At 39.6% G+C, this 26,353-nt stretch overlaps 1 protein-coding gene across 11 annotated transcripts in view; it reads left to right on the top strand.

The window, feature by feature from the left end:
• The window catches only part of LOC133844417 (CUGBP Elav-like family member 4), a 171,050-nt gene that overhangs the window by 20,595 nt on the left and 124,102 nt on the right, over positions 1-26,353 (top strand). For 9 of the 11 annotated variants that reach the window (XM_062278384.1, XM_062278386.1, XM_062278387.1 and 6 more), the window contains exon 3: positions 18,884-18,932. In XM_062278384.1, coding sequence (XP_062134368.1) covers positions 18,884-18,932 — 49 coding nt within the window. Of the gene's footprint in view, positions 1-1,373; positions 1,416-18,883; positions 18,933-26,353 lie in introns of all 11 variants that reach the window. The other 2 variants (XM_062278380.1, XM_062278377.1) reach the window with 1 other exon arrangement.

The raw sequence follows: 26,353 nt of genomic DNA, 5'->3' as shown, positions 1-26,353 counted from the left end.
CCGAAAAACGAGTTGCGCGCATGATTTCATCCCTTGCAGCGGCGCTTGGGATCGCTCGACTCGACTCGACTTCCGCCCCCTCCGACCTGGTTTTCCCGCCCCCCCCCCCATCCTTTCCCCCTTAGTGCCCTTTGCGTGTGGTCGCACTGGTCAGCCGCCCAGGCACGTTTCATCATGGGTTGCTTGTTGGTTTCGACTATATCAAATAACGACTATTGACTACGCCTGTCTCTCCAGTGTCCTGGCCCCGTTTTGCTGCCGCTGTCCGTCGACGTCGTCCACTGTTGCTGTTCTGTCCTGTCGTGTCGTGTCCTGTGCCATGTCCTGGCTCTCTTTATATCACTCTGTGTGTGTGCACGTGTAGGGTTACACAACGCGCCCTTCTTCTCAGAGCTGTTGCTGCTGCTTCTACTTCTGCTGCTGCTGCTGCTGCTGCTGGTGTTGTTGCTGCTATTGCCACAGCTATTGATGATGATGTTGTTGTTGTTGTTGTTGTTGTCGTCGCCACCGTCGTCGATGACGAATGAAAATCAATATTTATTAGATTACTTTCGAAATTTTATACGAAAATAGAATTTTTATGACATTCTCTCTTTTCCATTTTTTTCCTTCTTTTTTTTTGGATCTTGCTTTGCCATCTCTGTCTCGCCTTTGCTATTCGTCAATCAACAAACTTTTGCTAGTTTGCTTGGGCTTGCTAAAGGGATTTTTAATCAATTTTTTAAAGTCTTTCTCGCCTTTAAGCTGGGAAACGAGGGTGCAAAATATTTTATGTGGAAAATATACTTCACAACAGTTGACAATTAATTTAACACGTTTTATTAAATACATAAAATGATTAATAAATATATATAAAAAATATTTGAATCTCTTTTATTTATAATACATTTTTTTATTATAAGAAAATTAAGTCGAAGATTTTCTTAGTTCAATTTATTTGTAGTATTTAATTACGTTATAATTAGAAGAATTCTAATCCAATTATTTTGTTTTAAAAATATTCACGAATAACTTGTGTCAATTTTTGGAAACTTCCGTTTTGAAGTACCTTAAACTTAATTGTAACCTCCATTCCACTTAATGCTACAACTTTATTAAATTTATGATAATTTTAGTGCTGCAAATATGATGCTAATGTTACTTGAACTTCAATTAATGTTATAATTCTTGTTGGAGCACATTTTTGCTATAATTAGGCATTCCCCCTAATGACTTGGCTAATAACATAAGCCAATTACTTCAATTTCTGTCCATTTCGTAGACATTTAATATTAATGTCATTTCTCTCCATCTCGCTTTTACATCTTTCTCTGACATTATGCTTGTCTGTTTTACACTCTCTCATCTCTTGTTTCTTTCATGTTATCTTTCAGGTAAGTTGCCATCATCCATTAATACCACCAGCCATCAAATTAGTAAGTACAGAAAACGAGCTGCTAACACTTTTATGTGCGTCTTTAAATGTATCTAGTATATATCCCAACTGCCCAGCTATATATATAAACATATATACTTATATCGCTTACCTATGTGTGTGGAACGTGTATCCACTGCATTTTAGTGCCCTCAGTTGACCTCGTTTGGGGCTGGTTTTTATGGCTAAAGAGCCAAACCCAAAAGCGATGATGCTTCTCACGTGGCTTAAAACTAAAAGCTCCCTCGAGTGCAGGAGACAACAACAACGACAACAACAATAACAACTTGAGCTAGTTGTGTGGGCCGACTTTTTGCCCCTCCTTTGGAGCCACTTAATTATGAAGCTGCACATGAAGTAAAACGTCATAAAGCGTCGAGTTGAGTTCAGCTCAGAGTATAGTATAGTTTTTGCCTTTTTTTTGGTTGGGCAATTGCTGCCTTGGGTAGCATCATCAGTCGTCTGACTGCGGCAACCTTGTTGTTGTATTTTCTTTTTTTGTTGCTGTTGTTTGCCGGCTTGCTTGCTACATTTTGCAGTTAATTTTCCGTTGCTAAATAAACTGTTTATGGCATTTATGCCAAAAATTTTTGGCCAAGCCAAGCGAAGCACACCAACCGGATGAAGAATGACGATGAATGAGGCGCCTGCTAGTTGATGCCTCACGGTGGGTGTTACTCATACGCCATGCATACCATGTGTTCACATCTCTGTATGTGTGTATGTGTGAGTCTGCTCGAACGTGCGCATGTGGCAACGCAGCGTGTAAGCATTTTTGCATAGCCAACAGACAGAGAGACAGACAGACAGAGAGAGCAACCAACAGACGGCAGAAGACTTGCAGCCTGTCGCTTGGCTGTCTGCAGGCTTCGCTTGCTTTTTAATTGTAATTTTTTGCATGCCCCAAAGTCTGCCATGCCTATGTTACACATCACATTCACAGCCTTAAAGTCTGCTCCAATGTTTAACACAAAATTCATGTTCATTAAAATTGCGAACATAATTATGATAAGGACAGATCTAGTAATACATTTTTAGGCATACGAAAATTTAAGAAATTAAAAGAGAAGTTAAATCCAGAAAAAGTCTACTTATTATTATAAATTTAAAATAAACAAATTGTTGAAACTTACCAAAATATGTGAGATACAAAAATACAGAACAAATAGTAATTTAGGAAAATATATTTAAATATAAAAAAAATGTTGATAGCTTGCCCATTATATTAAATTTTATTGTGAAGATGATACATATTGTAAATAAATTCACTTTCATTTACAACATAAATTATCACTATAATAAAAGTTGATATCTGAAAAATAAGTATCTGAAATATTACAAATTTCCACATAGTTTTGTGAGAACATTTCTTGATATGAATCACATGAAATATGTAATCTCTGCATAAATCATAATGAAATATTTCACAACTCCTGGCGAGCTCTTCCTATTTCAATATTTACAAGCTTATCTCCTTGTAGACTCTTTGCTTGTCTGGCTTAAATCTAATTAATTAAACTTTTGATTAGTTGCAGAGTTTAAGCTTTAACTGCGTTGCCAAATTTCGTAGCTTGTTTCCATTTTTTTTTTTTTTGGCTCAAACTTAACAACTGGCAACTGATTGTTATGTGCTCACTGACCCATACTCTCACACACTCACGCACACTCACACACACTCAGTCGTGTATATTAATGAATATTTACATTTTATGCAGCCAGGCGAAAACACACCCAAAAAAAAATGAACCACTGACAATTTGGCAGTCACCGCAATCATAAAAATTTTACCCCAACCAAAAGGAAAGCCAAAAAATGAATTTATATATACAAGCGCAAATACATATACAATATACCATATATATATATAGCTATAACCGAATTCTGGGCCCGTCCATCAGTCGCCTCTGCGCCTCATTTAAATGCAAATTTTGACGAGCGGTTTTACCATTCTCCTTCTTCTCCTCCTCATCCTCCCCGGCTCCTTTTGCATTCTGCTTCTTTAGCTCTCGAATGAAAACATTAAAATTAAAAAAAAAAAAAAAACTGGCCTCCTTTCAGTCTATTGGTGTGTGTAGGTGGATGAGGCAAACGCTCGTGAGAATAATTCAAGGTGATAGCTTAATTGAAATATGCTTTTAGGCGCTTTGCTCTGTGCCTCGCCTCATTTTTGCATACTTCAACAGCGTCAGAGTCAGAGTCGGCAGCGTCGACGTCGGCTTTCACTTTGTTGTGTGAATTTTCCCTAGCGCCGGGTGCATATTTTATGGCGCTGCGGTCGACCACAGAGACACACTGACAGACAGAGACAGAGACAGAGAGTCACAGTCGAACCCCCAGAAAAAAAAAGAAGAATCGACAACAACAAGAGCAGTAATAACAACACAAAAACCACCGCTGCTTAATGTTATGCAAAGTGTTTGAGCCTGCGGCGAGAGTTGGGGGAAACAGGAACCAGGAAGCAGGATACATCCGGAGTGAACCTCTCTGATGCTGATGCTGCTGCTGCTGCAGAGCTGCCGAGAAGAAGAGGCGTCATCATCTTTAATTGCTAGCCATTTCAATTCTCATTTCAACTTCAATTGACTTTCAGCGTCAGCTGAAATTAAAAATCAGAAAAGAGAGAGAAAAACACAACAACAATAAATGCGGAAAGGGAATTGCTCAAATAGAGCTCTGGAGAGCGTTGAAAAAACTTTAATTGAAATGCTGCTGTTGCTCTTGCTGTTGATGATTCCTTACAGCAAACTGTTAATGATTGCCAAGTTAATATTAATGAATTAATTTGGTTCTGTTTCAAATGAAATTTAAGTTAAGCGGGTGTCTTAATCAAGCATTTTTCTTTGACCCGAAATCAATGCATAAAAATGTCTCTTTAAAATGTTTGCTTCATGCGCAATAACTGGATATTTTTTGCAGCACTCTTAGAGAGGCTTAAAAATGAAATTGTGGGCAGTGTTAAAGCTTAAAGAGCTGGTTTTTTGCCCAGCAGCTACTTAAATTCAATATAACGAGAAATTTGTGTGCAGAGAGCATACACAAAAATAAACCGCTTAAAATGGCTTTGAGCAGTGCAAATAGCACAAAACGCATCCAACGCATGCAAATGACAACAAGGAACACACACATATATTCACATAGAGAGAGAGAAAGAGAGAGAGTGGGACATATGGGAAAATGGTTGTTTGTGTGCGCATAAGTGAAGTAGATCTTTGTAATCTCAAATGCTCAAGGCGTGCAAATATTCAATTTTAAATATGCAGCCGAAAAAACAAAAGAGGAGAGTAGCAAAACCTACCATCTCACTCTTACACACTCTTCCTTTCTCTGTCCAACTCTGTCATAAACACAATGTCATGACAACTTTTGAAATTTGAATTTCAAAGCAAAAATGTTCTCTCATTTATTCATTTGCTCAGTCATTCATTGCCATTTATTTTATTGCTTGCTCTGAGCAACAAACACACACACACACACACTCTCATGTGTACACTCTGATATATGAAGAAAATTGGTACATGTCCATTTTCCTAGCAAAACCTTCTCAACTCCCTCTACATCCTCTAGCAACCATATCTCACTCACATCTCTAGTGAAATTCCTTGCAAGCAAACGTCCTGGCACATCTTTTGATCTGGCAAAATTTCTGGCTGTCAATAAATGCGAGCGAAAGACCCAAAAATTGTATTAATTTAGATTTAATTTAGCTAGCTATGCGATGTCCTTTTGGGTCGATAGTTTGGGTCCTGCTCAACACAGCAACAGCAGCAGCAGCAAAACTTGCGTTTAGATACTTCAACATGATTTTATGATCAAAGCGTAGCATACTTTTAGGCTTACCTCTCTATCTCTCTTTCTCTCGCTTACTTTGTTGCTCTTTGGTTTTTATATTTTGCTTTGCTTTGTTTTGTTTTTAAACTTTAAGACGCGTCGCTTTTATGCGCTCGTAAAATTTGACTAGTCCCCAGATTTTCATTCCACTTGTCTAGCTTGTATTTCTGCCTGAATCTGCTTTCGCCTCTGTGTATCCCTTTTGTGTCCTTTGCTTTCTGGTCGCTCATTAAATGCCTCGGAAAGTTGTGCAAATGTTTTCATTATCAGCTGAGAGTTTCTACATGTGCCGTGGGTGATGGTGATGGTGATGGTGGTGGTGGATTTCTAATCGTAATTGTGTCTCTACTCTCTACATATATATGTAAATGTTTTGGGGGTTAGTTGCTTCTCCCATCCCTTGAGGGTTGCAATCTGATGTTTAATTTTTGGCCATATTATTATTTTAATAAGCAATTTGCTGTCTGTCGACTGCTCAAAATGCGAACACGTGTCGCAACCTAAAGTAAACAGAGCTTACTTTGTGCCTACTGAACTTTAATGTATCTATAATTGCTCAAATCAGCATTTTCCTCCTCCTGCAGTTGTGGGGGAAAGAAAGAAAATGCAATCCGTAACGGTGTGTGAACTCAAATTGTAGTTTATCTATCTCAGATGGCATCTCATCGCTGCCTGTCGAATGAGACATCAAATGCACACGCATGTGGACGGTCAAACAATGGTCAAGCAAAGCGAAGAGTGACCAGGCGTGATAATGAGCTTTATTGGGTTCCAACACTCCACCCTTGAAGTGTTCCTTCCTTTCATATGAACAAATACGTGCACAATTATTTTCGACTCAAGATGGAGAGATTAAAGGAGAGTGAAGTAAAGAAATGGTTCTTTAAATTTGCGTTACAAAACGGAACTTACTTTATTTTTGAAAAGATTTTAAAGCTATAGAATTTTATTGTTTGATATGGAATATGATAACATTTTGTAAGAAAGTAAATATTTTATAATAATGACAATTTTGTAATACAGTAAAAAAAAAAACAACACAAATTGTATTTCAATATAAAATGTATTGAATAAATTTCAAAAGGAGGGTTTTTTAAGCGTTAGTTAAAGAAAGAAACATAACTTCTATAATTATTAGAAAAAATACTTCTAGCAAAAAAGTACTTCTTCCAAAGAAAATAAAGTAAGGTAAAAAAGAATAAATATGAATTAAAAAAAATCTTATTTCTTTACTTAAAAATAAAATTCGTTTGATTTTTCTTGAAATATTATAAACAAATGTATGTCTAATAGATAGAAAATCATAATTGTATTTCAGCATAAAGCTGCTTAAATTATTTATTAAATTTAAGCTTTCTAGATTTTCTCTTTAATCCCTTGTCGTAACAAACGCATATAATTATGAAGTTATATCGCAATGAAGTTATTACTGCGAAATTGTCAAGTCATTGAGATGACTTAAGGAACATCTTCAGCCTCAATTGGGTGGCTCTAAAAACAGTATCTGCTTCATTTATACAACATTACTCAGCGTGATGCAATCGTATCATGGCAAGAGCTAAGCTATCCCGCCAAGAAAGAGAGCACCACTTAAAATGTCACTCTGCAAAAGTTTATTAAATACGAATTTATAACGCACACATGTGAACCCTTTTCGCTCTGCGAAAAGCAAACAAAAATCAAGTTTCTCCTTTTGTGCCCTTTGCCGCTAATGAAAGAACAACGTTGTTGCTGTTGTTGCTGTTGTTGTTGTTGTCGTTGGGGTCGGGTGTCAGCACGGGGTCGGCTGAATTGGACTCGTTTTTTGCCAAGAGTACGGATGGGAGACCGGCAGGGGGAAAGCTTTTCGCTTAAGTGTTTTGCTTCTGCTTACACTTTGCTCTCTCGCTGTTTTGTCGGTATTTTGCCATAACTTGAACAAATACGCAAACATTTCAACACATTTCCCACACTCTTTTGCCAGGCTCGAGTTTTAATTTAAGCCCACTTAACACCTCATAAAACAGGCTACGTTTTCTCTGTGCTGAATGCTGACTGAATGACTGACTGTGGAACTGAGTGAATGACTGACTGACTGACTGACTGACAGTCCCTGGCAATTTCAGTGTCTCTCACAGTTTCATGTGTTTCTGTTTCAGTTTAATATAAATTATATACATTTTATACATTTTAATTTTTACATTTAACTGGCAGCATAACAACTTCCATGCAATTAGGTCGAAAGGGTTGCCCCACATTCTCCCAAATATATATATATATATACAGATATATCTAAGCAGGAAAAAAGCAACCCTTAACCTGCTCTTACTTTTGCTTCTGTTGTTATATTATTCTTTGTGTTTTGTTGTTTTTTTGCTGCCTGCCGCCGCCTCTCAGCTTGCTTGATTGCTACTCCTGCCAAATTAAACTTGAAAGTTGTAAAATTTCCCTTGTCATTGGCAAGGACACGTGCGTGTTTTGTAACCGCCAACCACCTCCCAGCTCCCGCTTCCTTGTTTCTACCCTTTCGCCTGAGTGTGGCATGTCTGTTAAGTGCTGTTTTGCCTGGGGGATCGAGTCAAGTTCTCATAACCAAATTAAAGTCTACTAGTTTCGCTCTAGCTCAACTGCTGATTGACAGCTCTCTCAGTCATTGACTGGCCTAATCAAATGAGTAACGAGCAGTGAGCAGAGAGCAGCGAGCATCGAGCAACGAGTGACGAGCAGCGAGTAACGAGTCGCTTGAACAGCGTGTTATGTGCGTAATGTGTAACGTGTTCCATTCACAGCCCATAACAATTGCTGTTTATGCTGATTTTTATGCGCCAACCAACACAGACAGAGACAGAGACACAGACTCAGACCTGACTATGAATAAGTAAGTGAGTGTCGGTAGGCAAGATTCAAACATTCAAATGTCCTGTGCACTGTGCTTATTTGCCATGTAATCTTAAGCGACAGGCATTTCTTTACTTATTTATGCACTCTCGCCTAAAAGCACACACATACTCCACACACACTCAGTCGCACACACAACTTAAAAATCACAATGGGGTTTTCGACTCTGGCCTTTAGATAAGCAGCCACGAGTCTGAGACCTGAGATTCCAAGTCTCTCTTTTTTTTTTGTATCTTCTTCGGTATTTTGTTTTTTTTGGGGGTATCCTCTTGGTTTATTTTTATGCGCTTCGTGTAAGATTTTTATTGTGTATACTCGTCGTATATGGTTGCTATCTGGAGGCTGCTATCTGCCACGTTTGCTTTTATTATTTAATGGAGCACAAAATGCATTTTACTCGCCATTGCCGCCTGCCTCCACCTGCTGCCTTCAGCTTCGCCTTCTTCCTCTGCTTATGCGTGTGGTTGGGCATACAAAATTAATAATTTATATATGAAAATGTGCGTTAAGAGCTGTGAGTCTCAGCGCGACTCGACTCGACTCGACTCGAGTGGAGTCTGTTTGCTAAATTGCTTAAGAGAATGCGCGTTAGGCTGTTTGCCAAGGTCATAAGTAGGTCTTAAGGGTAGCTAAAGCTGTGACAGGGCAGCACACGAGAGTAGAGTGAGGTGGGGGGTGGGAGGAAATGTGTCGAGATTTGCTCATCGTTCCCGTTCTGCACATTTCTCGTAATTTGCTTAATAAAACGCGGTTGGCATATTGCATAAAATATAAGCAAATGTTGTCCTTTTGTTGCCATCCTCCAGCGGCATTTCTTTTACAATTTATAAATTTGCAAAGCAATTCTTGACTCGGTCTCTTTCCTCTTCTCTGATCTGTCGACTGTCGCTTTCATTTGAAGCGACTTTGATAAATGAGAGTGGAGAGAGCCTGTGCATGGAAGAGCTGAACTGACTGCTGACTGCACTCAGGCTTTGGCTAAATGGCAATAGAACGATGTTAAGAGGATGTGTGCATAAATTTGCTAAGGCTCAAGGGAAGAGCACAACTCCAAAAAGCCTTTGGGCGAGACTGTCAAGTGGCAAGAGCTGAACAAAAATACATATTTTTATAGCTGCAAACCGCAGTCGCAATTTATGCTTGTGCCCCAAAAGGGGAAACATGTGCTACAGCAGATCATCAATGATGTTATCCAAATAAAGAGTGCAAAGTTATATTTTCAAGAATTTTTGAATAGCAAAAAAAGGAAGGGAGAAGATGAAGAACCGTCTTTGAAATTATTAAATATAATTTATATGTTTAATACTTCAATTTAAAATTATAAAATATAAAATTGGGAAAGAAATTCAATGATTTTTTAGATTTATAAATAATAAACAGGAAAAAAGAGAATAAAATGTTTAACTTAATTTGTGTATGAGGCTGTTTGTTTATTTTGAATTTAATGCTGAGTAAAAGCAGATCATTCTTTCAAATATTTTATCTTTAGCATGTTTATTTTTGAGGTGTATTTGATTTATTTAATGCTCCTTAAAGCGTGATCATATATGCATCCCTTCATCTCATTCTGTTACTCAATCTCTCACTTTGTATGTCCTTGGCAGAGCAATCACAACGGACTCAAAGTGTTTTTTCCAATAATATCGAAAAATTTAATATTAAATATCATTAAATGTATATACGTTCGTTTGAGTTTGAATGTGTTTGGGTGTGTGCGTGTGTGTGTGTGCATCTCATTTGCATTTGCAATCTGCGAACTGCGAACTGCAATCTGCAATCGGTATTCAGCGGATAGCGCAGATGTATCTTAAAGTGTGTACACACTGTCATGACTCGAATTGCGCTGAGAAATGTGTGCAATTTGCTATTTACAAAAACAACAACAACATGTAGCAGCAGCGTATGCAGCACACGATTTTCCAATTGAACTCACATGTGTGTACAAAGAGTGAGAGAGAGGAGAGAGTCACAAACAGAGATACAGATACACATCTATAGATACACAGATACAGATACTGCGAGAGTTGCCATTTGATGCAGTCGTGCATTCAATCGCTGCGTCGTCACCTAGCACACACACACACACACACACACGCAGACACAGACACGCGGCCAGCCCGAAATCATTTCAAGTTAATAATAAATGGAGCATCATCATCAGACATCAAACTCGTTGAGCAAATACACGAGTATCCTTTTGCTCCTGCCTCGCTGTTTGTTTGTTGTTTGTTTGTTTGTTTGCATTGCCTGAAACACTCTTGAAACTGATTTATTTTTATTTTCAGCTTTTTGTGTTGTGTTGGTTGAGTTTTTTTCAATTTGTAGACGTGGTCATGTAATGAGCTACTTCTTCTAAGGCGCACAAATCAATTAAAATACGTGCCAGGCATTAGAAAGGCGACCTTCTCCACCGCCCCCAAGTAGGCTGACTAGGCAATATGCTTTAGCTATCCATCTGTCTGTCTCGGCTCGTATATTTATGCTTATCATGCTTTTGCGTATTTCATATTGAACAACAAGTCAAGAGGCTGCCAACATGCCAACTCAATTGACAGTTGAAGGCATTGCTATAGCTTCCAGTATGTATCTGTACATTATACTATACTATATACTAAATGTGCGTGTATGTGTGTGTGTATACTATACTATATGAACTGTCATCCTGTTGACAGGCAAGGTAGCCCCCATACAGGACACACATGAGTGGAGACTGCTCATGTGCGTGTGTGTGTGTGTGTTGGCCTTAACAGACATTTTCACAGTTGAGTGCTTTGTTCGAGGAGCAACATCTATCTCTGCTCTCCACTCCACTCCACTCCTCTCTTCTGTTTGGTCAGGACAGAGGCTGGCAGCCTTTGCCTTATGTAATTTATAAGCATTTCTTGCGTGCGCCCGCCCGCTTGGTATGCAACAAAAATGTTGTATTCGAGAGCATTACATAAGCCGCTTTTGAGTGTGCCAAAAAAGGTATGCTGCTCCCGCTTTAAACGTTTGCGCAACCAATCAATGAATCCTCCTTTATCAATGCTTCTCCCTCTGCTTTAAAATGTATCCTCCTCACTCACTTAACTCAAGTGTTGTGAAATGTGCGCTTTAAATATTGCCAGAGCAGCAGTTTCAAATGGTGAACTAAGAAAGCTTCTTTCTACTTCTATTTCTGTAATTTATTTATGCAAAGTCTCTTTATCATAATCTTGTACTTAACACATAAAATTATCGTAGCAAATTCATGCAACTTTATCTAGGACAATAATTCACATTTTGCTCTAACTCACTTGCTCTAATAATGCTGACAACTTTATGAAGTAAGCACGCAGCTTAATCTCTGCTCAATCTTAATTTAAACTCTGATTTGATGCCACACACAAAACTGTTGGCCCACTTTTTGCTTCTCACGCTGCTTAATGGATTATTTATGGCCATTGTGCCAAATAAATGCCATATATCAATACATATTTTTCTTCTCTCTTTTGTAGCTTTTAAGATACACTTGTATCATTTTATTTGTAGAACCTTAACGAGTACTCATTCCATTCAGCTCTAAGCTCATTTCATTTGCTACACACACACACACATGAGACATTTTAAATCCATGTGAAACCTTTTCCGCTATTCAATTATACTTGCCTCAACTGTGGGACACCTGTCCTGATGTACACAACACCCACGCCACATTCGTTGGAAGCGCAGCCCAGCTCAAAATTTATGTCTTCCGAAAAACGACACTTGACTGACTTTTGTGCCCGGCCAAGTTGACACAAAAGACACACACACTCAGAGAACTCTGGAGGATGGCAGGCTGCCATCTCCCCACGGTTATGTTGTCCATCAGCTGCTGCTGTTTCTGTTCCTGCTGCGCCCACGAAACACCCGCTCCTCAAAAATATGCAAATAAATTACTAATAACCTCAGAATGTAACCCTAACACGGAAAAAATAACCATAGTCTGCTCGCCTGCCTGACTGGCTGTGTTTGTGTGTGTGTGTGTGTGTATTCCTATTCATAATTCAAATTTTACGCCACAATAAACAAAAATGCCTAAAATTATGCAACACGGCACATGCCGCAAACACACACACACATACACACAAACGCACCTATAGGCAAAATTTTGAGCTGAGTAAGTCATAAATTATGTAAATTTAATTTTACGCCCCGCATATACCAGCAATATATATTGGACTCTTCTCTCTCTCTCTCTCTCTCTCTCTTTCACTATATATACAATACTATATAGTATAATGGGGCGTTGCTCGGCCAAGTCGACCACAAAATTGTAAAACCAAAATACAAAAAAAAAATACATACACCAAGAGGAAAAAAAGTTGTTATTATGTGAATAATTAATGGCATGTAATTATCTAAATTTTAGACAATTAGAAAAAATTAACACAGCAGCGCCAGAAGCAGCAGAACGTAATATTTATGACATTTTTATTATGCGAGGCGACGAAGCGGCCAACCACCAACGAAAAAAAAACCCCGAAAAAATAATAAAATAAATAAAAAGCCAAAAGAAATTTATATGGCATGTCCTTGCGTCGTGTTTCCGTTACACATTTAACGCCATTTTAACGCATGCTAATGACCCAACCACCGACGTCGTCCACTTCCACCGACGACGTTCTCTCTTTTGTTGTGTTTGCGACTGAAAATGTGGTAAATACTTTGGTGTTTATCCATGGCCAGAAAAACAAGGTGTAGCCCTTTGAAAGGTTTGCCATTAATTAGGCGCAGTTCTTCAGACGTCAGACAACAAACATTAGTTCCTCTAATTTATTACCCATAGACATATGTATGCACACCACACCACACACCTACACACACGCACTTGGCATGTAGCTAATCAATATTTTTGGTAGTAAAATTGGGTATTAGTAAAACAAGCCAAAGAAGTTCATCGAAGGATTCAATGTGCGGCCTGTCATGTGAGGCAAAGCATAAAATAATATTGATTTCGGTTGCGTAATGCGTGAATGCATATGTGTGTGTGTAAGTGTGTGCATGTGTGTGTTTATTATGTGGCTTAAAATAGACTACTCAACTTCGACGCACTTCTACAGGTAGTCTAAAAATATGTTCAAATTTTTGTAAAGCTAATTTTACGAGGCTGATGCTATCTTAAAAGTTTTGAAGTTAAAGCTTATGGAATAAATGAATCATCAATATTAAATATCCTAAGCTTTGAACATAAGTAAAATGCCAATTATACAAAAAATCCTCAGTGCTCAGTGCGTATTATGGATACATTGCATTGCATTGATTTAAAAGAAACCTGCATAAAATCTTAAATAGAAATCTAAAATTCTTAAGCCTTTAATTCGCAATTTAATTTTGCAATTGAGTTTATATGAAATGCATTTAATTCAAAAATCTTTCTATGCATTATGCATCATAAAAAAATTTTAGTTTTTATTAGATTCTTTTCCAGAAAAACTAGCATAAAATATTGAAAATCAATCCTTCATTATTAAACATTTAACTCGCGGCTTCAATTTGCAATAAAAATATAATTTTTTTATATTACTTATTGAGCTATAATTTATATAAAAATTGACATTTTCAAACTGCAACTTAAATGAGAAAATAATTAAAGAATAACAATAAAGATCGCATTGCTTTTGTCCGCCAAGCCGAAGCAATTGTCTGCGTTCTGCAGAAATAAAGAAATATATATGGCATTAATATAGCATTGCGCCTGAATGCCTGTTGGCGGTTCAATGCCAATGGCTCAATGTATCTTATGCACTGACAGACAGAGGGAGAGAGAGAGAGAGAGAGAGAGAGAGAGAGAGAGAGCGGAACTTTAATTGCCACTTGCTAATTGCAAACACGACCATGGCGACCATTATATACAGCTGCCATATTTCATATATCAAAGAAAAAATACATATAAAAGAAGAACTACGAGTTGTGAAGAGAGTGAGAAAAAATGAAGAAGAAACTATTCTCCATTGAACGAAGCGTAGCAGCCGCAACAAACAACGTGCAACAACGTGTGGAGAGAGAGTGAGGCAAGCATAAAAAGCAGCCTCGCATGTGGAGTTGCAGTCACTGATTAGTATCAAAAGGATGCTGAGGATGTGGATGATGATGATGATGAGAGTAGGAGAGGAGTACAATGATATATGAAGTAGGGGAAAGAGAAGCGGAGCGAGGAGCAGTTGTAGTTGCGGTTGCCCTGCAGCTGGCTGCGCCCTAACAGCTGCAGTGCAAAAACTTTTGATTAAGCTACAGTTATGGCAGGTTGTTACGTATAAGTCGAGTTGAGTCGAGCAAGGGGATGCTTGCTACATGGCATTGCCATTGTTTTGCTTGCTAGCTCGTTAGTTTGTTTTGCTGTGTTGCTGTTGCACGCTTGAGGCGCAACATTGTCTGCTTTTAGATGCCTTCACGTTTACCCCGTTGTCAGTGACAAATTTCTATCTCTATCAGCAGCTGCACACTCGCAGCAAACAAAAAAAAACAAAAAAAAGAAAGTTTTGTGCAAAACTTTGATGATTTTTGATAAACAAGAAAACGAAAAAATGGAACTAGAAATATATAAGTATACATTTTCAATAAGCAAAGCAACGCTTAGAGCATAAAATATATAGTAAAAATTATAAAGTATGTGTATTACTTTTCTATCAACAGCCAAGTAACTTGCTGATGATGATGATGATGTCGATAGACATTGATGATCATTCCAGTAGTTTGCCTTACTTCTATAGCAGTTGTCGTTGTGCTGGCAAAAGCATAATAAAAATCGCTTTTCATGTGGCGGCGTATCCCGCTCTCTCTCTCTTTCTCTCTCTCTCTGTGGAGTCTCCTGGAGCGGCTGCTGCTGCCATAACAAAGCCATAAAACGTAGTTTTAATTGCATTTTCGTTGTTCCATTTTATGTAGTTGAGTTGGCGAATGCATAAAAACAACAAAGCGCAACTGACCAGACAGAGTGAGTGAGATGGATATAAGTAGGAGAGTGGGACAGAGGATAAAGGAAATAGCTGGTTCAATAGACGGCGCCGCATTCTAATTGCAGGGAGTGCCAGGGCTGCAGATGCTAGGCACTTAGACCGCTTGGGCATCATAAACTAACGCAGTTTATGTGGGTTCATGCACCCAACTCACACACACACACACACACACACTCCACCACACACACTTCGTAGACTTGGCAGTTTGGCACTTGGCACTTTTGCCATTGCATACGCGTAGGCGTCGTCGCGTCGCCTTTGGACTAGTCCAAAGTCCATGTCATGCACGACTTGTCCAGGCGCTAAAATTTGCGGTTTAGCATTGCCACTGGCGCCTGTTTCTTTTCTCTGTCCCCATTTCTCCTTCTCTGCGCTGCATCCTGACTTTTGAAGTGTTTTGCAGCCTCTGTCGCTTTGTCATCAGACTAATTGTGCGCTGAGGCATCTTTTTGGCCAAGTTAAAACTGCCATTTTTTTGATACCGGCTTTTTTTTGCTGCGCCCGCAAAAGATTTAATTAACAATTTGACTCTCAAAGGCTTCGCGATGTGGGTGGCTGCGCATTTTTGGCTTTTGGCTACATTTAAATTTCAAATTATGTGCGCTAATTACGCAGCTTCACACACACTCACAGACACTAAGGCAGACAGAGGGAAACCTTTTTGCTACCCATAATTAGCAGCGCCTTTGTGCAACAGTCCTGAAAGCGGCAAACCAAAAAACTCTGTGTGCCAGAGAGAGTATGAGAGGCCTTAGAAATGATTTACCAAAGTTGCAGCTGCTCTCTCTTTCTCTCTATCTTCCTCTGTTATCTCTTTCTCTTCCCTCTCTCTTTGGTTTAACCAGTCACCAAATAACATCAAAGTTGTATAAGCGCAAAATAGTTGAGTGCTTTTTGAGTGCCAAACAAAATAGTGCTAATTATGAGCGAACCACAATAAGCTGATTAGTTATTCCTTAGATTTCCTTTTATCGGTTTAGTTTGGAATTTTAATGACAGTTTTGATTAGCAGGGAAATTTTGTAATGCGTTACAACTCCTTTGGAACAAACGTTGCCTTGAGGCAAAGAAATTCGAGACACAATTTATTCTTCGATATCTTTTGAAATTTAATATCACTGATCTATTATCTGTTCAATAATATTAGTATTATATATTTGTATATCAATTTAGTATGATTCATATCAAAGATTAATTCGTTCGTTCCTTATTATTCGCATCACTCTTAAAAGCCAATACTTTTGCGCTTCATCACAACTCGTTGTTCAATCTTTACAGTTTATAAACTGAAATTGAGGTCAATATAAACTCCAGGCTTTGGTAGTTGGTTGTACATCAAGTTCATTAACCAACAACTGCAATCAAAAATGTACATATCATGGCTGGCAAAAACTGGCAAAAAGAGTGCGAGCGAAGCCAGACAATTATGTTGCCTCAGACTCTCAGACTGTGTTGTGTGTGGACTGTGGGATAAGCGAGCTTCATGTGCAGTGTTCATGTCTGTTCAATATGTGAGAGAAATTCAGTGTTGTTTTTGCATGCAATAGCAAGTGCAACAGCAGCTGCGGGTGCCGACGTTGATAAAGCATTCAAAAGCAGAACAGAACAGAGCAGAGCCAAGCAGGAGACAAGAGACAGCAGGCAGTCAGGAAGCAGTCAGCATGTTGCAAAAAGCAAACGCATACAAAGCAACGACGATGATGATGGAGAGAGTTGAGACTTTTGGAGCAAGCAAGCATCTTCTTGAGTCCCGAAAACGTTTTCCAATTTATTACCCCGGCCACATCAATCATTCATCAGCCACAGACGCCAATGCCGATGCCCCCCGCAAACATCGAACGAGCGTGCGACTAAATGAACATTTTTGGTTAAACATTGGTTTAAATTTTGCGGCGTCATCGTCATCGTCGACGTCCTCCTGCATCCTGTCACTGTCAACAGGGCGGCGGCGTCGCTTGGTATACAAAAATCAACAAGGCTTCAGTTCATCGACCACTTAATTTATCCAGCTGAGCTTTGAGTAAAGGCAAAAACGAGTCCGCGCAAAAGAGAATGGGAGAGACGGCATGCCTTTGGTCAGACAGAGAAATGCACTTAATTGCCATCACAGCCGCCCAATCGTTGACTGTTTAGCACGCTCGCTCGCGTCGCGTTGGCTCTGTGGGGGCATTACAATTAAAAAATCAACCAGCCAAAATAAAACGCAGCATGCATTTAGGCTGCTCTCACACCCTGTCTATCGTAGTCTCTCTATCGTAGTCTCTTTCTGGGTTGGAGGCCTTTCAATTCATTCATTATGCATTAATGTAAATACGGTAAATGTTGTCCAATCATTAACATAATTGAATTACAAACAAGCGGGCGCCCAAATTGGGGCCTTGTTCATGCGCATGCATAAATCGCAATTTTAATTACTTGCTCGCCTAATGGATTGTGTGTGTGTATGTGTGTGTGTGTGTTGGGTTACGGTAGCAGCAAACAACCTACCAACAAAGTACAACAAAAAAAAACAACTACTAGACGTAACAATTTTAGCTGCAACTCTATTTGCAGCACACAAAATTGCCTAGCACATTAAATATTTTACGACGACGTAGCAATTGAATTTTGCAGTTAAAAGCTTCAATCATTTTCAATTGCCACAAAACTAATGGCTGATTATAAAATATGCATGCGACAAGCCAAGCCAAGAGACGAACAGCTGGATAGCTGGGCTAAGGGTGCGTATGCGTGATGAGCTCAATCGACAGTCAGCATGACACCTGCGAAGTGAAGTCGTCTTCTTCAGTTTTTTTGGTTTACTTTATTGATTTGCTTTCGGTTATTTTGTGGTTATCGAAAGCTGCATAAAGCCTCTCCAATTAAGTTTTATTTTAATGCATTTCATTTGAACGTCTTTTAATGGCATTTTTCGTATTGCTCCCATATTACTCATTTGGCATAAACCAAAAGGTGACCACAACACGTAGCCAGGCAGCCAGGCAGTCAGCTACCCAGTCAGCACAGTGGCACATCCTTTGGGGTTGCAGGACGTCGACGTCGACGTCGACGATTGTGGATGGGCGTTAAGTGTTGCCCGCTGCCAGTCGACATGGGTCGCATGGGTGAGATTTAAGCTTTAATGATGCATGAAGCGGCACAGGATGTGGCTGCCCAGTCGTGGGTAAAAGGCAATGAGCGCAAATGTGCACAGAGCGAGAAGGAGAGACTGAGAGAGAGAAAGAGAGGGAGAGCGAGAAAGATGTGCTTGCATATTGAGTGGCATTTAAATGCTTGAAAGCGCTCAACTCTGCTCTGCTTTGCTCTGTGCCAAATGTGGGTGCTGAAGGTGTTTATGAAGAGTGCTACATCATCGCAAACTTGACGATGATTGAGAAATTGAATTTGGCAATGTGGATTTTGTTTTACTGCTTCACTGTACTAAAAACGGGAAATAAAACAAACTTAATGCATTCGCTAATAATTAGAATTAATTTAAAAGACAGATTCTAATGCAGAGTTGAGAATTTTGTCACTTTATTAAATTTGGATTTGAATACTCTTTTTGTGTGCAGCATTTACAAATAATTAAAATATATCTACAACATTTTTAAAATATCGAATTTATCAAAACTCTTTTTCTTGATTTTTTACTGTTCATATCTTGAAAATGTATCAACTATTAATTATTTTTGTGTTTACTAAAAATGACGCATTTACACGCAGTTTGTTCACACACAAATGAACACACTCTTATTTATTTGCAATTACAATTAATTTGCTAAACATTTCTAATCTTGACTTTATTCATCTTCTGTCTCTTGCAGATGAACCGTGCTTTACAGCTGAAGCCAGCTGAAAATGAAAGTCGCAGCGGTAAGTAAATCAAATTCACAAGAACTTTGCTTTTTTAATTTTTTTTTGCCGTGCATAATTTGATTTCGACGAATTTTGGGTGAATTGAATTTGACGTTTAGCAATCAATTCGCCATAGGTGCCCAGCCAACTGAGAAATATAATTACTTTTTCTCTGCCCAAAAAAAAAGAAAACAAAACTTGACCCGTCTTTATAGTAAGTTTGTCCTTAGCAAAAGTGCAGCGTCAACGAAACTTTTATTTAGTTTGCTTTAGCTTCTTTTTATTCACACCTCGGCTAAGTATGTGCCAAAGTGGAACCCAAAACTTGAATTTCGTATGGATTTTTTTTCAACACCTCCGAAACACACGTCAGCTAAAATTACGGGCGCGCTTCGATAAACTGTCAAAACTGTCTGCAAAAATTTGACATTTCACAACAAAAAAAAAGCACCTAGAAAAATACGCTGTGTATAGGTAGAAAATTGGGGGAGCAACAAAAAAAAAATGTTCTAGAAATACAACGTTGAACTGTCAATGGCAGGCAATGAGAGTGCTGGACAAGGGCGCCCGGACATTTGGGGGCAGCCTGGTCAGAGAGAGAAAAGGAGAGCGCTCGCCATATTGTTTTTACTGAGCTCTGCCCCACAGTTGTCATGTTTCACGGTTGTTTCTGACAGCAAAGACTCCCTCCATAACCATCGAAGCATGGCAGCAAAAAAAAAATAAGGGAAAATGGTCAAAGATTTGCATAATTTACACAGCACTTGCTGCCATCTTTTCCTTTTTTCGATTTTTTTTGGGTCACAGTTTGAGTAGTTCTTGGCTTGATAAACCTATTGACAAGCTCATTATGCAGCTGGCATCAAAATGATGCTTGCTTCCAATCGAAAGATTGAATATTTAACGGGAAAGCAGAAGCAAAGCTGTCTGAAATGAAATGAAATGAAATACTTTATCTAAAGCCCCAAAATTTCTAGCCAATTTTCTGCATCTTTGTGGAGATTCCTTTTGTTTTTTTCACAAATCATTTAGGACAGCGTCTACACACGTACGTGTAATGCACGAGAGTAAAAAAGAGTATGCTCGACATTGGGTTTGGCCTTCGGGGCAGGTGGCATGTGGCATGTGGCAGGTGGAGCACAGAGAGCCACAAAAGTCAGTGCACTTCGCGCAATCTTTTAAGACATTTTGCAGCTGGCAACGCTTATCAAAGCAGCGCAGCGCCCAAAATGTCCATTGCACAAATTGCTTGTGCACAGAGAGTAGAAGCTGAATAAAAAGCGAGATGGAGACAGAGACGGAGACCGAGAGAAAGGGAATGTAGAGTCATTGCTCATAATAGTCAACGTCGTCGTTGGCTGTGGCAAAAACTTGACAAAGTTGATGTGTCAAATCAGCAGAAGCCGAACGTTGAGTTGAGAGAACGAAGGCAACGAAGGATGCCCAGGCAGCAGGCAGCAGGCAGCAGGCAGCGCGGTGTACAAACGAATGACCTTTAAACTTTGCCAAAGGACATGAAAGCACTAATCGTTACGTTGCTCCCTTCATTCGTTCAACGTTCAACGTTCATTTGCCAGTTGCTTCGATTTTACTTGAGTTTTTGCCACATCCCAGTGTCGTCGTCGTTGCTGTCGTTGCTGCTGCTGCTGCCTCCGTTGAGCTCTTGGCGGCAACAATTTAAACTTTTCTAATCCGCTGGGGATTCAAACTTCAAGTTGCAGCTAGCACACAACTCGTCGGCAATCTGTCCGCACAATTGTGCTCACTCTCTATCTCTCTCTCTCCGACTTCCCTCCTAGCTGTCTTCACTAGCCAACGCAGGACGCACAGGACCAAGCCAAGGCCCATCAACGACGCAATCAAGTCGACATTTTTGTTTGTTGCCTTGTTTGTGTATTGCTCCCCTTTCTTCATCTGTCTTCTTCTTCTGCCTTTTTGGCGAACAAATTTCGAAGAAATTAAAGCGCTCAACTTTTTGGCCGCTATCAGCAAACGCACTTGGCAACTCAACAGCAGCAGCAGCAGCAACATCAGCGGCAGCGACTTTTGACTTTGGCTTTTGTTCCTAGTGCCTAGGCCAAAATGCAATTATACAAGGACAAGTTTAATTGCTTGGTTAAGCTCGCCATCCGCCTCCCCTTTGCTTATTCTAATCTCAACTGCAACTTTAGTGCTGACATTTACATTAACTTTAATTTATTTAGAATGCAATCAGGCATTCAACGTGTGTGTGTGTAAAGTGCAAAGACTTGTTGATTTGTTCATCAACTTTTGAGACACTTCAAAGCACTCAACACTCGACTATTAGTTGTAATTTTTGTTGCTCAGCTCAACTCCATCAATTTCAACCTGCAAAAGCTGACTGACCATCTAACTGTCGACGAAATTGTTGCCTTTGTGTCGTCCTCTTTTGTCTCTGTGTGTCGCATACGCAATTTTCTTGTGTGCCATATCTGAAGTCTGATGACTTTCATTTCATTTGCCATGACGCACACACACGCATTTATCTTGATATTCTCACATACAGAGAGTGAGAGAGAGACACACACACACACATTCATGTTTCATCATTATCAAGCTCATATTGTCGGCAGCTTCGACTTTGTCTCCTGCTCTGCCTCGTCTCCGTAACCGTCTTCGTCTCCGGCGTAATTTGTACTTGTCTAACACGTAATGATGTCACGTAAATTGCATACGTTGACGTTACGTTGCGTTTGCGTTATTTTCTTTTTTAAACTGCACAACCCACAGACGCAAACAGCAAATTGAGCAAAGAGCGCGCGCGAGCGACTTAAAGTCAAATTAATATTACTCATACGCACCGTGTGGCCACGTGTGCTTGCTATCGCTGTTGCTATCTCTCTCTCTCTCACACTAGCTCACTCGCTTACTCGCTGCTGCCCGGTATATGAATAAATTGTGAAATCCGTGCCATTTCCTTGAACGCAACACAGATTTATGTTTCTAACTGCGCATTAATTTCCTTACCTTTATCCTGCTGTCTCTTTCGCCGGCTCGTCTCTGTATGAGTGTTTGTGTGTGTGCGATGTCCTGTGTCACACATCAGTAAATCAGCTGACTGCCTGCCTGCTTTCCGTTTCGCCTCATTCATCATACTTATAAATATTCATTTCCTCCCAAAAAAAAAAAAAGAAAAAATGATTGCAAAAGATTAAAAATCAACTCCATAAAAATATTGTGTATACGCAGCGTTGATAAATTACCAAGTAAATTAACAAAAGCAGACAAGATGGTGAGAACGCAGCCGATTGCTTTGACAGCAACGCCCATCAGTCAGTTTACCAGTCAGTCAGTCCATCAGTTCGTCAGTCAGTCAGCCAGAGAGTGAGTGAGAGTGAAAGCGTATGTGGGATATTCTTATCGATGGCGAAACAAAAACTTTGAGCGTCTCATTTTCTGGCTGCTCAGGCAGGCCTGCCTGATTATTATAGACAACGCCTCATCAAATTGAAAAGCAATGAACTATGAAACAGCCGACCGAATTGAAGGCACAAAACTAAACCCTAACAACAGCCAAGCAAAAGTTTCTGCGCTCTCTTTCGCTTCAGCGTGGGCAGTGCGTCGTTTCTCCTTTGGTGGCTGGGGGTAGATAGGCGAAAAACTAATAATAATATAACGCAGCGTTGGTTGCAAAAACTTTTCTCATTTGTGCAGAGTTGTTTTTTTCTACTCTGTTCCATCTTACTTTCTTCCCCCTTGAGTTGAGTTGAGAGACTCTGTGTTCACATGATTACGCATTTGAATTTGTATTGGCGGCAATTTGTGTTTGTGCTTGCGACTTTTTGGGCCAATTTCATTATCGATACACTCCAGTTTACCTGGCAATCAGCCGAGCACCAACAGCAAAAACTTGGCTTATTAGCGTGCATCACAATGTTTATGACTCGACACACACATTTTGATGTACACAATAAAAAGAGGAAAAGCGAAGGGCGACAAAATTCAATTGAATTTTTGTATATTGCAATAGATACAATTGCGAGCGAGGAGCACTTGGCGAATGGTGAATGATGATTGGCTTCAGCTGGCAAAGCGCAAATTAAAAAATTCGCCACTAAGCCCAATAACAAAGCCAGCCACACACACACACACACACACACATACACAGACAAAAGGCATAAATAAAGCCGGCAGCGCCTAAAAGCAGACATCAATTTTTACTTTTCTCTGCTGTTGCTGCTTTGTCGTTCGTTTCTCTTCTCTTCTCTTCTCTTCTGTTTCGTTTCGTTTCGTTTTCTTCTTCGACGTTGTCGTCGTTTTTGTTGTAGCTGCCCCAGCTCGCAAATTCTTTAATCAGCTTAAATTCACACGTAGCAAAAGCGACGTATAGCCATTGATTGGAGGCTTACAGTCCCAGGCTCTTCTCTTCTCACACCACAACCGCTCGCCGGCCAACAATCTTTATATTCTTCTCCCCCAGCTGCTGCTGCTGCTTCGCTGAATTCCCCCCTCGCACGCTTGCAACTGCCTTTTGTGCTGCTTTTATCAAAGCCAGTTCAAAGGCGCGTATGTGTATTTAGGCTTTTATTGTTTTTGACCTTTTTTGCTTTCTTTTTGACAACAAAAAATCGATTTCTCCTCACACACACTACGCACAAAAGAAAAGCCAAAAGGAAATGCTTGGCCAAATAAAAGTAAATCACAAGCAGCAACGAAAGCCGCAGCCGCAGCAGCAGCAGCAGCCACAGCCGCCGCCTCATTCACAAGTTCAAATAAGCGATAATAAGTATTTATATGCCTCTCCGCAGCACAGTTTTTTCTTCGCTTCGTTTTGCCTTCTTTCTGTTTTGTATACATAGTGGAAAACAGGCTGCTAAATGCGTTTTAATGTTTTCCATCACAGCAACAACAGCAACAATAACAACTTTTGCGTCTGGCAATGCCGTCTTAAATATTTAAGCATACTTTTAGGCAGCTGCCTGCTTTGCTTTTGTTTTATTTTTCATTCGCTCGTTTTCGCTCTCTCTCTCTCTATCTTTTTTCTCTCTCTTTCTGTGCGTAGTTTGTCTGCGCATCATTTTTCTTATGTTTTGTTGCTTGATTTTTTCTTTTTTACGAGCGAGTGAAGCCTGTCAATTGGCTGAATGCCTCGTAAAAATGCCAGAGGCCTAGACAGCAGTCAGCAGGCAGCAGGCTCAGGAAAGTGCCAGCCAAAAACGATTTGTAATGTTTTCTTGGCCCACGCCGGAAACGGAAAAGCACACAAACACACACAGCAAGCGTCTTAATATCTTGGTATATGCGTGTGCTTCTTTTAGTTTGTTATTGTTTTCTTTCTGGGAGGAGCCGCACGCTGTTTAGGCCTGCCAAATGTCATCATTAGCGTTTCAATTGCCATTTTAGTCCGTGACACTTGAAGCATTTGCATAAAATTCAAGTCAAGTTGTTGACATTGATGGCTGACGTCCTTTGATGTTTGCTTCGTTTTTTTTTTTTTTTTGCTGTGTTCGAAGGAAGCCAAACGAAGCACAAATACCCTGCAGCTGGTTCCAAGGAAAAAAAAACAAAGCAGATTGTGCCAGGATTAGGCATCATAAAGAAAGGTCTCTGGCGACAAATTGTCAAAGGACATGGCAAAGTTGGCAAATTTATTGAATTTTTCAAATATATAAAAATTGTTTAAAATGTGCAGCAAATATTCTCTGCACTAACCTTTGCAAAAGGTAAGGGAAATAAATGTCAGTGCGCTTTCAATTTATGTCGCGACATTTTGGCTATTTTATTGAATTGAGTCGTCGCGACTTAGCCGTGATTTAACTCGGCTCTGCTGACCTCCCGCACCTGCCTCTGACTGGACAAACAAAAGCAGAGCTGGGGGGACAAAAAACACTTTGCTGATCTTATCAGCGCGGCAATTGTCTGACGCTTTTGCGTCTGCTTTTGTTTGCTTGCGGTGTCTTCATTTCACAAGCAGGAAGGGACACATAAAGTGTGTGGCGGGAGGTGAAGAGGGGGACACAACGATAAGCGACACGCAAACGCGACAGTTGCAGGAGAGCACATCAAGAGTGGGGGGAATGGCAAGAGTTTGGAGTGAAAGGTTTACACTGTAATAGCGTACAGTTGCAGGCGGCAATCAATAGTGTCAACTGGACGTTGGCCGCCGGGGCGTATGTGTAATATAAAAAGTAATTATTTCTTATGCAATACGTTCACCACAGGAGGCAGGAGACAAGCGAGAGGGAAGAGAATGATAAGCATCTGGAACAGCATTTTATTGCAGGCGGCGCAATGTTTTAATTGTTTGTCGTGCCAGAGTTCTTTCTCTCTCTGCTTTTTTTGCCATCCAAACAGCTCAACCATAAAAGATTGTAATCTTAATTGCATTTAGAGTGCCTTGCATTGTAGGTTAATAATCATAAATGTTATGGTAATAGTTACTACAGTTGTACATCTCTCGCTGTATGTGTGAAGTGTTTTGTTTCGCTGCTGGCAACAATGTTTGTTTCGTCGTCGAGGCTCTTGAAACTATTGTTGCTACTTAATGCATTTGACCACAGTGTTTGTTGCAGGTGTCGCGCTGCATTTACCCAACAGCAATTAGACAAATTGATATTGCGGGTACTCCAAAAAAGTGAATGTTGCGCAATATAAAGTTTGCATTTGAGGCAGGTTAAGTGCCGAAGAGTGCTGGCAATTTATTATAAAATTGAGAGCACTTAAAGCTATGATATTATATATTTCAAAATACTTTATTTCATAAGAAATTTAGAGATTCAGTTCTATATTTATTCGAAATATATTTACAATGGTTTAAAGTTTCAAAATTGTTGATTCTTTTAGATATTTATACTTTATTTAAAGTTCATCATATCATGCCGGCAAGTTATTACAAAATTGAAAGCACCTAACTATTTATTTGATTCGAAATTTGAAATCTTAAATTTTATAATTAATCAAAATATTTTTGCAATTGTTTAATGTTCCAAATTTGTTGATTTTCTTTGCTGTTTGTAGTTCATTCAAAATTCTTTTCATCTTTAAGTTTGTTGAATGAAATCATTTAATTCCCAAGTCTATTAACTGCACAGCATCTTCTAAAGCTAAAGCTTTAAATGCAGTTGGTTTTATCTGCTACCATACTTGATATACTATATCAAAACATACTCGTAAACTCTGCTTTCTCTCCCTGCCAACAACACGCCAAGCAGCCATATCTTTGGCTCCCCAAGACCGCTTGTTAGATTGAGCGACGTGTAAAAGAGACAGATAGCATTTTATGAGAGCGTTTCCCCGCTTCTACTTCTCTCCCACTCTCCGCTGGTGCTGCTGCACACTTGAGCAGGCGAGCACAATGAGAGAGCAGCTCGTCGGGCAGCTTGCTTGGCTCATATACTTTACAAATCTTGATAGCTTAATAGCGAATAAGACGGACGAGGGGCTAAAAAGCAAAGACATGTTTTGGCCAGCGGGCGACC

This window comes from Drosophila sulfurigaster, chromosome 3, assembly GCF_023558435.1.
Source record: "Drosophila sulfurigaster albostrigata strain 15112-1811.04 chromosome 3, ASM2355843v2, whole genome shotgun sequence".
Taxonomy (NCBI): domain Eukaryota; kingdom Metazoa; phylum Arthropoda; class Insecta; order Diptera; family Drosophilidae; genus Drosophila; species Drosophila sulfurigaster.
The sequence above is the reverse complement of the archived record's forward strand: the minus strand, read 5'-3'. Positions and strand labels throughout refer to the sequence as shown.